General features: G+C 37.2%; 1 protein-coding gene across 1 annotated transcript; it reads right to left on the reverse strand.

Moving 5' to 3' along the window:
- Positions 1-3,627: 3,627 nt before the first annotated feature.
- On the reverse strand, positions 3,628-4,712 carry LOC134653832 (uncharacterized). The gene has a single exon (XM_063509195.1). It carries the CDS (start codon positions 4,459-4,461, stop codon positions 3,667-3,669), a length of 795 nt encoding a protein of 264 aa, XP_063365265.1. The 5' UTR covers positions 4,462-4,712; the 3' UTR covers positions 3,628-3,666.
- Positions 4,713-18,726: the final 14,014 nt, after the last annotated feature.

Genomic DNA, 18,726 nt, shown 5'->3' on the forward strand with positions numbered 1-18,726 from the left:
AACCAATGGGACAAACCAGAAAGATTAAGTAGGTGCAGTGTCTTTTAGAATATATTAATTTGAAAACAGGACTATATCATTATGAATATAAACTATATTGATAAACTTACACATATACTTAATATAGAAATAAACCTACATATATACCATACATATATAAACACCTAGTGTGAATCATTAAGTTGACGAAGAGGAAAGTTTGTCAAGGAAATACTTGCGCAGCATGCGCTTGAATGTGAATTTGGTCTGCGCTTGTCTGATAGGGAGTGGGAGAATGTTCCAAAGTCTGATAGCCTGAATAGTGAAAGAATTGGACATGAAACCCGTTCGATGCTGGGGGACAATGAGCGTAAGGCTACGGGAAGAGCGAAGATCTGTAATACCTGGACGTGGAGTGACAAATTTAAATTTCGACCGGAGATAATCTGGGGCGGACGGGTCAAACAAGATTGAGTAGAGAGTACACAGAGTACGAAGGGACCTACGTTCTCGTATAGGGAGCCAATTAAGTTTTCTACGGAAATAAGAGATATGGTCATACTTACGAAGTCCGAACACGAATCGAATGCAGCTGTTAAGTAGCCGGTCAAATTTATTTAAAGAATCTTGAGTGATATTAGTGTAACAAACATCAGCATAATCAAGGACAGGCAGAACAAGAGCTTGGACGAGGAGAGTTTTTGTGCTGACCGGGAGAAAATGTTTATGGGGATAGAGTGCTCTTAGCGTGTTAATTACTCTACGACTTACGTCGGACACCTGAGGTTCCCATGTGAGCCCACTGTCGATTGTTAGCCCCAGGTTCTTCACTTGCGATGAAAGCGGAATAACTTCTGTTTCAAAGAGAACCGGTGCCAATTCAGCAGTGTTTACCAAAGAGAGTAAGCGGGTGCTGCCAAGTAATATGGCCTGGCATTTGGCTGGGTTAACTGTGATACCAAAGCAATGTGACCAAGTGGAAATGCGGTTAAGGTCTAAGTTTATTTCGGCAATTGCCTGGTCCAGATCCTTAGCACTCGCTTGGGTATAAAGCTGCAAGTCATCAGCATACAGATGGTAAGAGCATTTAATTTTAGACGTAATAAGGTTGATAAAAATCGAGAAAAGAAGAGGTGAGAGTATTCCGCCCTGTGGAACTCCAGAAGTGAGAGTACACCAGTCAGAAGACGTACGATCAGAGCGAACCGACTGACGGCGGTCCTGAAGATACGAAGAGAACCAACCAGCCGCAGATGAAGATATATTCAAGTGCCTTAGAGTGGCCAGCAACAGATCATGGTTAACAGCGTTAAAAGCATTGGAGAAATCGATAAGGACCAACACTGTTAACAATGAAGAGTCCATACCCAGCCTCACGTCATCGACCACTTTGAGCAAAGCGGTGGAAGTACTGTGGCCACGACGAAAACCAGACTGAAAAGAAGAAAGTAATTGATTGGAATAAATGTAAGCGGACAGTTGTTTATGGACAATAGCTTCTAAAATTTTTGAAAGAAAGGGGAGAATAGAAATGGGTCTAAAATCTTTAAGTGCACTGGGGTTGGAAACTTTAGGCAGAGGAATGACATAGGCGTGACGCCATAACGAAGGAAAAACCCCAGAAGACATAGAAAAGTTAATAACATGCGTTATAACAGGGAGGATACATTCTAAGATGGAAGTAATCATAGTTCTACTTAACTCGTCATGGCCAACAGCATTCGATTTCACAGAAGTTATAGTTTTTCTAATCTCTTCATCTGTGGCTGGGGTAAGAGAGAAAGCATTTGTACTAAAACAGGGCAGGGCACTGATTTCAGCAATACTGAGAACTTTAGTAACAGAATCTAATGAGGAAGGTTTTGCAAAGTGGGAATTTAGATCGTTTACCGAAAAAGCAGAAGAAGTTAACTTAACAGAAGATTTAACTACGCCAATCGATTTGAGAAATTTCCATGTCTCAGCTGGTGATGACATGGCGATGTTGTGGTGAATGAATTTACGTTTCGCCGCTCTTACCATCTGGTTGCATTTATTTCTGGCAGCCTTGAAAAGGCACCAATTCTCCTCGCAACGGTCGCGCTTAAATTTGCGAAAAGCCCGATCTCGCCGTGTCATCGCAATACGTACCTCTCGCGTGAACCACGGCGCCGGGGGCCTCTTCAACCGTACTGTGCGTATAGGCGCATGAATGTCGAAAAGTTTAAGAACAGATGAGTTAAGGGCCGCCACCGCCTCATCAACCGACGAAGCTGACAGCGTCGACGACCAATCTACCGCGCGAGCGTCCCTCTGTAAGGCTTGAATGTCCAGTCTGGCAAAGCTGCGGAGTTGTATCGTCACACGCTGCAACTTGGGAGGACGAAGGCGATAGCTGAGGAAGACGAGATCGTGACGCGAAAAACCTGGAGCAGGGAGTTGGCCAACTTTGTTTGCGAGATCCACACACGAGACAATAATAAGGTCCAACCAGGAGTCCGACGTGTCGATGTTATGGTGAGTTGGCATAAGGGGAAGCACAGAGAGATCAGCAGACTCAATAATGGCGTTCAGTTTGCGCGTCCTGATGTTGTCCTTTAAGAGGTCAGTATTGAAATCGCCCATGATTATCTGATGTTCGTATTCAACGCTAAGAGAGGCAAGAACAGTTTCGAGATCCATGAAATAGTCAACGCTAGGTGGACAGTACACTACACCGAGTGCAGCCTTAGTCCCTCCAATATTTATTTCAATTATTAAATATTCCATAGACCCCGAAAACTGAGATGGAGAAGAAGATATTATTTTATAAGGGATATTACCGCGGAGGTATATGGCAACACCGCCACCTCCCTTACCAACGCGGTCGTTCCGCACCAACACAAAGCCAGGTAGACTAAAAGACGTGGTGGCGAGGGTAGGTTTGAGCCAGGTTTCGGAAACGAAAATAGCGTGGAGATTGCATGAAGAAAAAGTGTCAAGGAGGTCGCTGTAGTGGCTAGGGATACTTTGCGCGTTAATGTGACATGTGTTAAAATGTTTTGTGGCAGTTAAAAAAGTGCGCCCTAGGCAGCTGCCAAGAGTATCAGGCTCCGAAACTGAACTATTGAAAGAGTGAAAGGAAGAAGACAAGTCGCAAGCTGAATGAAACGATTCATCATCGAACATAATAATTCACAAGGTAGGTATAAATTATATGATAAATATATATAAATATAATAAATATATAAGAATATATATAAAAAAAAACGGGCGTGAATGCACGCCTGTCTATCGACTAAGTACTTTTGGTTTACCCCACCAGTCAACCATTTACACAAAAAAAAGATCAGTAAAAAAAAAATGAAAAGTATGCAACTGAATAACAAAAAAAAGAGTAAATTGAGCACTTAGTTGTAACAAAAAATAAAAAAATATATAAGAAAGTTAGCAAGCTACAATCACATAACAAATTTACGTATGCAATAACGAAACGCACCGCTAGGTGACAATACGTCAGTGACAGATTGTCATTAATGTCAGAAAATAATTACAATATCAAAAATACAGGACGGTAGACAAGAAACAATTGTATAAAACTAAAAACTGAGCATACCGCAATGAAATAAAGGCAAGTTTCAGAACAGTAAAAGAACATTACGTAACGCCGCTTGCTACTAGATAAACTACAACTAAACACAACGAAATAAAACCGACACAACTCCTCTATTAGCAGCCGCGCTTGGCCCGTTTCTCCAATGTAGCGGCCGAAGAGGCCACGCCGGACAGCACCGCCGGCGCGGAGGCTTCTGGTCCCGCCGGTTCAGGCACCTCGACCGCGGGGGCTGCACGCTGCAGGTTGCTGGGGTGCTTTTCAATCAACGCTTGAAGCGCCTCAGCCGACGACAGGCGCTCCTTCTTTCCGCTGGTCAACTTAATATGGATGGTGCCATCTCTGGTCCACACCTGGCGCATCCCGAAGTGCTTGCGAGCCTCCATAAATACAGTTTGTCGCTGCTTTGTGAGAAACTCAGATATGACAACCGGAGATCCTTTGAGGGCTGTTTTCTTCATCCAAACTGCATTGCGAGTCAGGAGGCTAGTGAAGCGGACCAGGACGGCTCTGGGTCTGCCATTAGTCCCAGATCCTAGCCTGTGACAAACCAAGATGGACGAACGGGTCACCTCGGGCAGATGAAGATCATTTTGGCAGATAGCGGTGACAGTCGCTGCAACATCTTCACCTGCAACCTCTGGAACCCCACTGAGCAGCAAGTTCTTACGGCGGTGTCGCGTCTCAATAGCATCAACAGTCCGGTGAATGCTGAGGATCTGTTGCCGGAGGAGCTCGAGCATGGCTGACATTTGCTCCCTGAAGGTGCTTACCTCTTTGTTAAGGCTGCTTATTGTGGGATGAGTTTGAGGCGATGCAGTTTTTAATTTCTCATCCAGCTCACGGAACCGCTTATTGAATGACACCTCAAGGGTCTTCTGTGCCTCCAGGATGGTGTTCAATGTGTCCATGGTTTTAGTGCTCCAAGTGACAGTGTCAAATTCAAAAAGTCAGGGTGCAAAGGTCGAGTGGCAGGTCAGTACAATTATATCACAAGGTAGTCATCCACAAGAGCTGTCCACACAATATATTGTGAATCAAGTTACTATTTATTGAATTATTGCCAAAATTGTTTATAATATATATACAAACTATTTTTTTTTAATAAATAATTTTATATGACACAAATCAGGTGTTGCTTATTTGACACCTACCCACGAAAAAAAAAAGTGATTGTGTCAGTGACAAAACTAAGGGATTGTAAAGTGCATTAAATGTTATTTTGATAGAATGTTATTGAGATTTGATGGTACGGCCGTGCCACTTTGTTTTGCTCGACTTGGCGGCGGCACTGCCGTGCCTCCAGATCCTTTGTCCTTCCCCGGGCCTCAAACTATCTCCATGCCAAATATCATCAAGATGATATTGGTTCAGCGGTTTAAGCGTGACGAGATAACAGACAGACAGACAGAGATACTTTCGCATTTATAATATAGTAAGAATAGGATATATATTTATTTTTTCTTGTATTAGAAAAGCTAATTTATAACAACTAATCTATTAAACGAGCAATTCTTGTATATATTTCGGGGATCTCGGAAACGGCTCTAACGATTTCGAATGAAATTTGATCATATATGAGGGTTTTTTGGGGTGAAAAATCGATCTAGCTAGGTGTTATCTCTGGGAAAACGCGCATTTTTGAGTTTTTAGGTAGGTATATGTTTTCCAAGCAAAGCTCGGTCTCCCAGATATTTAAACTTTATACGGTATACGCTGTCAGCAGTCAAATTTACAAAAAAAAACATTGCAAATTTGATTCATTTTGTTTCATGTAACCTTAGGTACAGGTATTATAATATGTAATAATTCCAGAAATAGTTTTATGTTTATATAATATTTTAATGTTATAATATGATCAATGAATAAGGTAAGGTGGGGCCAGACTAACAGTACAAGGATTCCATACAAGTGATAGTCTTACCCCGGTGTCGTCTTACCCCACCTTACCTTACGTATTAAAATTGCCCGGGTTATTCGGGTCCACCCTGTATGTACTATAGTACTTATACTAAAAAACCGTTCACAAATTTTTGTGCATTCTTTAAGATTTCCTTAAATGCAAAATAGAAAGATATACGTCATATTATTATTACATATAATATATATTCAATGCCAATATACATAAATGTAATAATAATATGACGTAAACATTGCCAATTAACTTAAAGTGCCCCCAATAAAAGATTTGTTGACAATAAATGTAATACTTTCTAATTCCCGTGCCACTTAATCAGCTGTTTTAGGTAAATTTGCTATGGGAATTAGGGCACGGAAATTAGAATTCGTAATAAAAAAATTCGCCAAAAATTTAAATCGTGTTTGACCAAACTGTTATGTTATCGCTTACATAAAGATACATAAAGGGCTCCTAAATATGACAATTATTATTGAAAAGCTATGTGGAAAATAAAATTTATAAGGGGCATCGAAATTAGAAAAAAATTGTCGCCCACCCGGATTCCGAAATACTTACGCGATTTGCTCAAACACGCCACGGCTTGACGTACATCCGTTTGCTTTGAAAGACAGCCGAATACTGCCAGTACAGGTGAGGCGGGACACAAGGCGGTTCCAATACAGACGTCGGCTGTCAGAGCCCTGTGAGTTTTGCCGACGAAATTGTACTCGCGCGCTCGGACAAAATTTAAACATCGATCACGAGTTATTTACCACAATGAAGTTAATAGTGTATGTGCTCAGTGATAGTAAATATCATCTAGTTTAAGTATTTGACACTAAATTAGTGATACTAATGTAGAATTTTTCGTAGGATTTTTCATTATGCTCAAAAGTAGATTCCGGACAGGGCACGGGAGCAGTAATTTGAGCCTTTAGGTATTTTTAAGTGTACTCTAAAAACCAATTAATCAGTGAATTCATATGGAACTCGGTGTGAAAGTGTGATTTCTTTATGTAAAAAAAAAATGGTAAGTATTATCTGATGCTAACCCACGATTTTCATCACGGACAGAAAAAAAATCGTGTTCAGAAATTGACCCAGTTACTAGCAAAATTTTACTTGGTCCAGTTGCTAGGCATGCTTCAATTTCAAAAGAAACTGAGGCACCTGAAAGCTACGGTAAAACACCGACCTCGTCTGACCTCCGCCAGCTTGGAGAATCGGTTAGTGCGCGCCGAATCCCAAGCAGCTGGAGGCACGGGATCAGGTGTTAACGTCCGTGCCAATCGTGACAAAAATAACCATTTCCCTTACTTTCTTTCACATTCAGAAAGTTTCTAAAAATGAAGCTGGTCAACTACGAGTACAATTTTTGCGCGTGAAATTCCGTACCTGACGTTATTGTTTACTCCTGGCTGCTTGTTTAGATTATTTACTCAAATATTTATTTCTTTTCTTTGCAGATCTTTTCTTACCGAGCATCAAAAATGAAGTTTAAATAATTATATTTGCATAAAACTGCTCCAGACATGCCTTTCCATCAGTAGCTTATAGGTACGTATTTATTTACTTTAAGAACGATGTCCGAAATGAGTATTTAGTCGGCGGTGCTACTATGCTAGTTGGCACCACCATCCATTATAGTAGTAATTGATAAAGATAAAAGTTAAAATTGTTATGCTAATTAGGAGCATTCCTTGAACCAGTTTTCAAGAGCGAAGTGATCCCATAAGTGCTCTGTGAACACTAAAGTATATGCTAAAGTGATGCACTTTAGTAATATAAGGCGAAAATAAAAAAAATGTTTTTTGACATAAATATTTATGATTTATAATCAGTCATCATAGATCATAAGTACAATAACTAGCGGTATTATCTGGGAGTAAGGAACTCTAAATTATTTCTAATTAAGCGTTACTGCGAAAATGATATTTGCCTACTTTCATCTACGGCGAAATCTGTTGATAACTGTTCTTTAAATTATTAATCCCAATCGTGTAACCGAAAATAAAATTCCGAAGTAGGTATCTAAAAGTTTGGCAGGGAATGGAGAAGTCATGCTCTGAAAAGTATGCAAATGTTTAATCAAACTTTTAAAAGCGATTCTTATCACGACGATTGGTTGGCTCGTTTTGAAATAACGCTTTAAAACTTTTTGCTAGTAAATACTAGGTTCGCGGGGAGAGTTGGGTTATGAATGGGGAGAGAAGGGATGAAAGGGGGGTGAGATGGTATTTTAAGGCTACTGCTACAAAAATAATGTATTCCATTTTAAAATGGAGCTATAGTAATACTCACAATAAAAAAAAATCGATCTAACAATCTTCCAAAATCACCTTTGTATGAAATCCCATCTCGCCCCAATTACGAGGGACTACGAGGTGAGGTGGGATTTCCTGTTTATCGTCGGAGTTATGAAATGGAACTACCCAAAATAAAATAAAAACTAAAATACAAACGTCCGGAACACTTATTATATACATGATACACCATTCTGTTTGCATATGTAAAAATAAAATGTTATCGAGGTTTGAATGTCAGTTTTGCCCCTACTCACCCCATTTTATGGTATAATCCAAACGTTTTGTTTTTCGAAGTTTGACTGCCCCTATTGGTCATTCCTAAGTTAACTAGATAGACTACATAGATAAACCTACGGGTGCATTTTTAAGCTATCGTTCTAAATACCGAAGCTGTATTTGGGTAGGTATTATAACATTTTGTTAATTATTTCTATGTTATATTTTTGCTAGTGCCTGCAAATACTCTTATAAAACAGAATTGAATCTCATATTATTCATATACTTTACAAGCAACAACATGGCAAAATTATGACACACAGCCAACAATACTTTCTTCCACAAATATACCTAAGCACTCATGAAAAATCCTCAATAAGTGCCTCATAAGTAATCCAAAAATATCTAAGGACGTTCCATAAGTAAGCATGAACTTAATATACGATACAGATACGAAAAAACGATGAAATAAATTTGAATGGATCACAACTTTCAAAAACCTGCCTCATTGATGGCAAGTTAGGGCTTTAAGACAGACTTCGCGGAAAGTATATTTTGAATACACCATTTGTGAGTGAGCTTGTTCTGCTTGCGCTTGGAGCAGAAACTGCTATTCCGAAACATAGTCGAGGATTCCCCTCAAGCAAACCATAATAAATGTTACTTGATGATACGTATATTACCCGTAGTTAGAGATCAAGTGGGCGTTTTTTTTTGTTGTCCCAAACAATTTTTTTTCAAATTTGGGTTTTTTTATGTCATTTCTACTCAGAATCACGAGCTCTTTCTATCCTAATAGGAGAAAAAATTGTCCTAAGGTTTTTATTTCCATTCCGTCATCATTTTTTATAGACTTTGTATGGTGGTCGCGTAATGGAAAGATCGAAAAATGTATGGAAATTTTGGGACACTTTTTTTCTCCTATTAGGATAGAAAGAGCTCGTGATTCTGAGTAGAAATAACATAAAAAATCCCAAACTTGAAAAAAAAGTGTTTGGGACAACAAAAAAAAACGCCCAAGTACATACTGGTTTTTCTAAAGTGAACGCTCACTTGAGGTCGGTAGAAGATGAGAATACAGGGCGAGTACATGCGGACAGGCGACGTTACACGTGTAATTTGAGATGAAATGTGAACTATTGTGGACCAATTGATGTCTTTGTTCAAGTTCGGCAACATTTTACAGCTTGCCGGAGGCAGTGACTGCACTTCTGCTACATTGTTATGAATAATGGAGAGTATTCGCGGCCTTACTTACCTACCTTCTCATATAAGTAGTTTTCTCTTAATATACAGTAGAATAACCTATTATTTAACATTTTGCAAACTGGTAAACGTATGATAAATTTAATATAATTTCAATATGTTATAAGAGTCACAGAATATACCTACACATTGGTAAATCTATATTAAGTATATAGGTATGTATAACACTAAATATTAAACGTAAATATTTAAGACGTCACTTAAATAATAACGTTTAACGTCATATAAATTAAAGTGCAGGTAAAGTTGACGAAATATAAAGTGAGCCGATCTTATCCAAACTTTTTCGAGGTTATTTTAAAGTACCTATTTAAATAACAACTAATAGCCACAAATAATTAACGTCGTCACGTGAGTGTAACCGTTGCAGGTACGAGGCTTCTTTTAGATTAAAAGTTAATAAATCTATTGACTGAAAAAAGTAAGATCTTCATTTTAAAAGCAGCCCAATAAACATCATGAAATAAATGATATTAACGTGAAAAGGTAATTGCCAGTTTATTTCCAACATCACAACGCCTGGTTGACCGTTCGATTGAAACGTGAACGCGGAATAAGCTTAATGCCATAAAGGTAGGTGTAATTACCATTAAAATGTACTTATTACTCATTAACTTTTAACTGGAGGCAATGATGAAGCCATTAAAGGCTCATTTTGGCATCAAAGGCGATCACCTGGTTATGTAATGTAATTTTTTTTTGAAAAGATGTGTCCCGCTGAGTTTGTTGCCGGTCCCATATTGGAATACCCTCCTCCAATTGAGGAGGTTTTTAAATCTTCTCGGGGCAGAGGTGTAGGGTTGGAGCCGGTCTACCTAGCTTTATTTGACGTTCATAAGCGCATTGTAATTATGCCTACTTGAATTTATCTTTTATCTTTATATTATCTTAATCACGAAAGTAGTTTAGTAGGTACATACAATTTGCCGTCATTTAAACCGTGTATGTTTACTTACCTATTTTTCGTATTACAGTAACAAAAAATATATTTGTGGCACTTGCAGTTGAGACATTGTGCAGCTTGCAGGCAGACACCAAAACTGGAGTAAAATAACTAGGTATCTAGGAAAATTTTTGGTGCTGGCGAGGCCAGGGGAATATTTTGCCCAGAGGCTAAGTTCAACCATTCCGCAGGGCAATACGGCCAGCGTCTTAGGGACCATTGCCCCCGGGGACTAAAGTCCCCTAAAGGGTAAGTGGTAAACCCTAAAGGGTTTGTCCATAGCTTGTAAAACATTGTTCTGTTTTTATAGTATATGTACTAGCCATTTCCGTTACTAGAAAAAAGCGGCAATTTAAAATATGTAGGCGCTAGAGCTGATAAAGTTGTTTAACAGAATATACATAAGTAACTTTATCTTCAACTTTTATCCAGCCAGCCTATTATGGATAGCTTTATCCATCTTTATCCACGTGATAAAATAACTGTCACTGTTTAACACCGTGGGAAAGAAAGTGACGGACACCGTTTTATCACGCTGTCACGTAGACAAGAACGACCATCATATCCGTACTGAACAAAAGCTTAGTCTTAATAAATTTATCATATTTAGTACGAACTTCACAAGAATTTCATATAAACAATGTCAAACGGAAAACTCTCACGCATCCCATTTAACAACATAATAATGTTCACATAGCAGTTAACCAGGTGTCAAAACAAGTCCTGAACAATGCGTGAACATCATTAATATGGGCAATTATCTCAATTAAAGCCTAGACAAGCATCAATAGGATGAACGAGAGCCGCGCGGCATCGCCCGGCAATAAAGAAATCAATCAACCCATTAGGTATTTCGAATCAATAAAAATCTTTAAAAAGGCCGTATTAGTTTGCTATACACGACCTATGAACGCTGGAAGTGACGTTGTAGTTGAACCAACTTTATTTAGCTATAGCTATATAGTTAGTAACTTAACACACATCCGTTACCTTAAATATGAATTACATATTTGTGTTCAAAAATGAAGAAACAAAATAATTATCTTTATAAAAATAAATAAATAAAATAAGTGTGTTAAAGTTGAAAATAGCACGAAATATAATCATCATATTTATTTTAAATAATACACCTATATCATATGTATTTGCAAGATATTTTAGTCAGTACCTATGCCAAGAAATTAACTTATGAGGATCTATGGACTTATGAGGAGGACATATTAGGTGTTTGTATACATGGTCATTGACATTTTTCTCTCATTTTGTCTTTAGAACTAACTATGCTTAGATACCATTTCTAGTTATTTTACAATATTACGATCGCGTTTTTAGTTCTCATGATATATCATACGAGTTGCTCTGTTGTGGGTTGGAGGTATCGTCAAGTGAGGGGTGGGGGGCGGCGCGTTTGATGCCGCCGGCATAGGTGTGATGCGTCCGTCGCGGTCTGGTGGAGGCCGGTTGCACTCTGTGGATAAACTGTTAGTTAACATAATATGATAGTCTTTTACAGATATTTTTTTATGTAGTGTATCCGACCTAATGCCGCATTTTTTTTGCGGAATGAGTACTCCTACGAATATAATACACGATTTAGTTTAAATCCAGAATAGTGTAAAATACATACCTATGCATATTCATGACCTATGAAATTGCATTAGAATGAATAAAAACCGGTCAAGTGAGAGTTGGACGCGTTCACGAAGAGTTCCGTACCATTACGCAAAAAATGGTAAAAAAAACACTTTTATTGTGTGGGAGCTCCAATGAAATATATATTTTATTCTGTTTTTAGTATTTTTTGTTATAGCGGCAACAGTTTTTTATAATTTTATTGAAATATAAAATAAAGTATATAAAAAGTAATGTAATATACTTGTGAATTAAAAAACAAGTAAATGCTGGTTATGTCTTCCGCATGCCGAATGACTTGTGGGCCAAGATAACCACGGAGTGGGTGCCCCACAAGTCAAACGAATCCGGCAGACCTCGTCGGCGATAGAAGGATAACATGGACTCCTTTTTGAGAGATTGGCCAGTGATATTAATCCGTCATCATGCAACCGGCCCGCCCGGTTCACAGGGTCAGTTAATTATAAAACTGAGCATTATTGCATCACAGTTAACTAAACGTAAACTGATGGTTAACAAATTAATAGGTACTCGTTATCATTTTATAAAATGTCTCGAACTTTCGAGGTATGTTTTACTATACAATGTCTGAAGTGACTACCGAGCCGTTGACCGCATAAAACCTTTTTCTCTTAAACGTACATATTACGATATTATGTTTTTGTTTCGATCCTCGGAGGTGACCGCTATTAAAGATAATTAACAAAAAGCGATTACTTTAGTTTAATTGTGAATGCGATTCTTTTCTTTATAATACTTAATTCGGGCAATAAACGACTTCGGAGTATTATGGTCATATAGCACGGAATCATGCTGGAGCGTTTTGAATGCATCCCGTTATTTTTATTTTGTAGAAAATCTTTATGTGCGGCCGACACGATCGGATCAGAGCTTTTATTGCAAATTGTCTACTTTGGTATTGAATAAAGTCAAATAATACCTACGCTAAAATATTTACTAGCTCCGCCCGAGTAGGAATCGGTTTAACGCATTTCCCCTCCGTTACTCCTGAATGGTAGATTAAAACAACCATTTGTTCATTTCCTGGGCTTGAAAAATCCATACAATACGAATGGTGTATGTAGTTTTGTCTAAAAAGATAACACACTTCAAGGAAAACAAAGGGAACGAGTTACATTCGCATTATTAATAGGTAAATAAATTAATACTTATTACTAACGTACATAAAAACCTTGTTTAATTACTAAATATAACGGAAATATTTAAATTTTGCCCCAAAACTAAGAATTTTTACAACTGTCAGAGTTAATAAAGCCAACAAAGGGCTCTTGACAACTTAACACTATACTTTTGCAAATCAGGCGAACATAATTAACTCAAAATTAAATCAATATTTTGAACTTACGACACTCGTGTTAAGAATGAATTCCCAAAACATTGGTTTCACTTACACCGTTTTAGAATTGACAGAGTGAAATGGATAATCCGTTTGGAGAGCGTCATGTTGACATTCTAATTTTCGCTAAGTCCGCCACCCCCAAACAAATTAAACTATTGAAAAAGAAAGTGACAAAATGCAACAATGAGACTACGAGATAAGACCACCAGTTGTGACATGATTTTGACAAAATATTTTGCGGATTTTGTTTGTTTGTCACCTTCACTAATACCAGTCCTAAGGAGATTAAGTTAAGTGATTGTTCTCAGGTGTTTTTGTCGGGTTTTGTTTGAAATCTTATTGACCATCGAAGTGAGAGTAGATTTCATAGAATTTACTTTCTTACGTCCGATTACTTTTGAAGGATGCGAGAAAATAAATCAGCGGAGATGGTCGTAATTTATTAGCTACATAATATTTTGCTGCGTAAATTTTCTGATATAAAATGTTTACCTTACTTCAGTAGTAAGGTAAACATTTTAGTAATCATATAGTTAGGTACCTATGTTGTAGTCGGATAATATTTTTTTTGTATGATTTGAGGTCTCTACTAATAAGTACCAACAAGTACCTAAATAGCAGAGTCGGAAAGAACTAAAACTTGATTTTTACCGGATATGTCCTAAAGGTTTTGGAAAATAATATGCAAGTCAAGTAAACTCCTGCATGCAAATATTTTGTTCCGATTATGATTTCAAAAGAACGGCCAACGCAAAATAGTAGCTGTAGTAACAGTATCCTAACAAGTAAAAGAGGCCACGTCGATGCTGCTATGGATTTTCTTAAGCCTCCTAAAATCCTAAATGTTTTTTCGCCCGATTTTTCTCTCTCCCATTGATATATATACGTTTGAAAGCATGTCAAATAAAAGGGGATTTCGTTATTTACTTAACGAGAACAATGTCGATGAGTGCCACATTTCAATGAATGCGTGCTCATGCATGGAATAATTAATATATAGCCATCGGTAAAGTGTCAGAGCGAAACAACTTCGAAAACAAATATATGAATATTAAACAAGACATTACTTGCTCGAGAATCTAAACAGTGTAAGTATGCTTCATATTGTTTAAAGTAAAGCGATGGAGTTGAACAGCGTCGAAGTATCTGAATTTCATAGTGTGTACACTAGACAGGAAGTAAACGGGGAGGAGAAGTTTTCTTTTTTTTTACTTGTATCGAAGTACCTCTTCGATGTAAAGTCGCGGGTAATTTTAAGTTTATTATATGGATACTTTGGATAGTATACTTTTTCCCTACTAAACACACTAAGTGGCGTAGTAACTGTTGTTCTGTTTTCTACTTATACTATGTATTTCTATATTACAACAGTTAAATTAATAATAATAGGTGAACTTAGTGACATAATTATTATGTTGTAATATAAAACAACTTTGAAAATCGCAAATAATTGGACATTTGAGATTTACAGATTTGCCATTATTGAAAGGTGGACCAAGGCTGATTTTTCAGCGATAAATCAATAACAAGTTTTCGATTCAATTTTATATGGAGCGGAATTTACATAATTTGTTACAGACGCAACAACCCATCACATGGAATCGAACATTTCACCTTAGAACAAATAATGTACCTACGTAGATAATTACCTATACTATATTATCCTATCTTACCTTACCTATAGGTAAGTACTTACCAACCTTACCGTACCTACTACTACTCGATTCAGTTTTTCAAACCTATACTTTTAAGTAGGTACAACAAAATAAGCCGATGTTCTTCATAAGAACTTTGAAAACTGAATTAATTTCGTGTGCGCTATCTGAGAGAATTCTGATAAATTAATGTAATCTAAACTGCTTCATAGTACAAATGTCTTAATATTGAATACGAAATTTTGAAAATCTGGTCTATTTCCCCATTTCAAAACATTAACTAACCGATAACACTGGATAGACGTTGAATGATCTAAGACCGCGGACATTCCAGGCGTGGCTTTAATCTACACTACACTACTACTATCCATCATTCCTTTATCGGAAGGCTGTTCCCATATATTGCAACCGCTACTCCGTTAATCAAAATTTAAAGAAGAAAAAATCTTATTTCTAGTAGGTACTTAACAAAACATTACTAAAAAAAAAAACTAAAGAAAAATTGACGATAATAATGAATAAAATATCATTAATTGAACTATTACCGCAATTCCTTCTAGTCATTGCTTTTACACGGTTATCTATAAATTGCTAAATGCCTAATTTCAACCAAATATACTTTTACAACAACCAAACTTTTACATTTGACTTGATATAATAGTAGGATTCTGACCTAATTTCCGTCCTAAGTAGCGGTATAATAGCCCCGGGCTATATTTTTTTGTGTTACCCATATCAACCACCTTGGGCAAAACGAATGTGTGGGCATTCCAGTAATTTATTTTTTTACCCAATAAATAACTCAAATGTCAAATCTTTGGACTCTTGTCGAGGCGCGGACTCCGTAATATATTGGCCTTGTCATAGCATCGTTATTTCCTACACATTTTTAATATTTAGATACCACTGGATTAACTAATCTACTATTTTTGTGGTAGGTTCCGTTTCAACTGATGATACGGCAGTATTTAGGCATAATTAAATTAACAAATTGGCGGGTTGAGTTTCCTATCTAAAGACCAACGTCTTCATAAATTATTTGGCGATTACTAATGTAGGTGACCTTATGAATAAAATATAATCAATACTATGTCATCTTCCCGTCAGAGTACCAATAGCAAAGGACTTTTTGGAAAGTTTTGTAAAAAAATAAGTTGTTTTTTTAATTACGTACGTTTTTTATTACGTACGTAATAAAAATTAAAGTAAACTGAACTGTAGGTAAATAATTGAACTGAAAAATATCACACTAACCTCCACGAGCGTTGTGAATTAGTTCCCATATCAGTCTTTGCTCAGTAAGCTGGCTTTAGTCCAACGGGATTATATCAGGCATCTTTGCATACCCTCATGCACTTTGATGTTTTAGCTTTGAATGCCTACCTATATTGTTCGAGAATTGAAAAATAAGGTGCACTTCAGGGCATACGGCTTGATAAGCGAACGTTTGTGGTATTGTGAATGGTTTTTCAATAGTTCAAGTTGAAAACTAATTAAGCAAAGGCAATTATTTTTTAAAGCGGTTTCAACACAATTTTGTTTTTAAACTAGGTTAAAACACCTGCTAAAGAAATTCGAATTTTAATTAAAAGTAGGAATAAAAACTTCATCACGTCAAGCGAGTGCAGATTATTTTAAAAATGTCTAGGTGGTGGCGCAGTCGCTCTAAACAACTGAACAACCTACTCAAATAAGCTAGCCCAAAATCTAACACGCTACGACACATGGAAAACGAACCGCCGGAAGCTCCGGCTCGGTCCTGGCCCGGTCTAGCGTGAGTCATGCTTAAATTGCATGAAACTTGCTATGAACATTTACTTAACATAACATAAATTATTTTTATATTTACCTAGTTATAAGTTTGTAAATTTCCGTACCTATTATTAAATACACCTATTTAGCAAATAAATATGACAGACGAACATATTTATGTACCTTAACATAAGTACTATTCATTTCCGTTCCTAATAATTGTAACACATAAAAAAAATTGGAGCTAATAGAAATATTACATCAGAATAACATTTTAAAGTCACGTAATTTAGCTCTCTTCTCATGGCAGCTATTTTTTACAACTTTATCACTTGCAGTGAGATAATATTAATAAGTACATCATGTTTATTTTTGTAGTGCAGTTACTTACCTAATATTACTGTTTTTATTGTTCATATCTGTCACTAATTACACGAAAATACTGATAGCGTATCCGGGAGAGAGTAGTAATGAGGTTTATTGTATTAATAGTTAATTATTAGCTTGGATTGACTTTTGAAGTTTTGGGATAGTTATGCGGTCATTTGTTACAATGGTGTAAGTAAGATGCTATAAAGGGTTGTTAGGGATGACTTTAGGGTTCCGTAGCCAAAAGGGCAAAAATGTTACGATCATAGTTTCGTCATGTCCGTTTGTCAGTCTTAAGGGGCAAGGGACCAAGGGGTCAGTAAATATCCACTTATGGCATGCTATTCGATAGGTTGGTCTCAAAAACAACATTATTTTGGAAAGTTTTTTTTTATAAAAAATATGTACTTAATAATTAAGTGAACACTATTGAAGTTAATAGATTAGAAAATCCAAAAACTTTGCCACTTCAGATGAAAAATAATGTGGTGATAGGGTATTCTAAATTATGGACGCAGCAGCAGGGGTTACTGAAAACATCGATGTAAAACAAACATAAGTATGCAATTGTTTACTACATATAGAAGAGGAGAAATATATAAAGGATAAGTATTCTGAGCAACAAGCTCTGTAAACAGTGGCTCTGTGAGCTGTTTATGTAGACCTCGAGAACTCTGGGTTCAGCCATTTCAAAATTTCCCAAAAATTGTACCGACAAAATAAAACAACCGGACATAAACATAATATACATGCGAAATAATTTAAGCTCAAGCTGAAACGGAGACACTTCGCTCGCACTTCGAAATCGCTTGGTCAGGGGTAGTAGTAGTAGTAATAGTAGGTACTCTTTATTCTACAAAAATACATATTAACCTCTCAGTTCCCAGTGGCTCCAATATGAGTCGGAATTGTATGGATTTGAGAGGTCCTGGGAAATGAGGGGTTAAAAATAACATAAAATTTGTAAGATGTACAAAGGCAAACTTATGAGGGATGAGGAACCCTTTGAGGGATCTCTTCCAGTTAACCTTTGAGTAGATGTACTTAGTCACTAAATGGCCTACTGATATCAGATTGAATTTGAGAGTGCGATGCAATTAATATACAAGTGGCCTTGCTAAGATGACAATCGACGATAGAAAACGCTATTCAAACTTAAGAAGTGGAAATAGTCACGTGACTTTCGTCTGGCATCCCGATATTTTTAGGGTTTCGTACCCAAAGGGTAAAAAACGGGACCCTATTACTAAGACTTAGCTGTCCGTCCGTCCGTCCGTCCGTCCGTCTGTCACCAGGCTGTATCTCATGAACCGCGATAGCTAGACAGTTGAAATTTTCACAAATGATGTATCTCTGTTGCCGCTATAACAACAAATACTAAAAATAAAATAAAATAAAAAAATTAAGGGGGCTCCCATACAACAAAGACGATTTTTTTGCTCTATTATTTGTTGATGGTGCGGAACCCTCCGTGCGCGAGTCCGACTCGCACTTGGCCGGTTTTTTTCTTTTCATTTGCCGTTTGTCGATGTAAGATTGGTTAGGCCCCCATTTTAGGATGATCACAGATGGACTGTGGAAGTCGGTGGCGCTTGGTCGAAAACAAGAAGCAGCTAGGTTGCATTCGGTTCGTTTCGGCAATCGGCCCTTAAGGATGCCTTTGAACCTGAACAGATATTGATAGTATCTATATCTATCTAAAGGTAAGAATCTCGCTGAAACACGCGGTACTAAAGTGTAATTCATAGTTTTTATCAAGATGACATTACCGGTGCCT

The sequence above is a fragment of the Cydia amplana genome, chromosome 14, assembly GCF_948474715.1.
Source record: "Cydia amplana chromosome 14, ilCydAmpl1.1, whole genome shotgun sequence".
NCBI lineage: Eukaryota > Metazoa > Arthropoda > Insecta > Lepidoptera > Tortricidae > Cydia > Cydia amplana.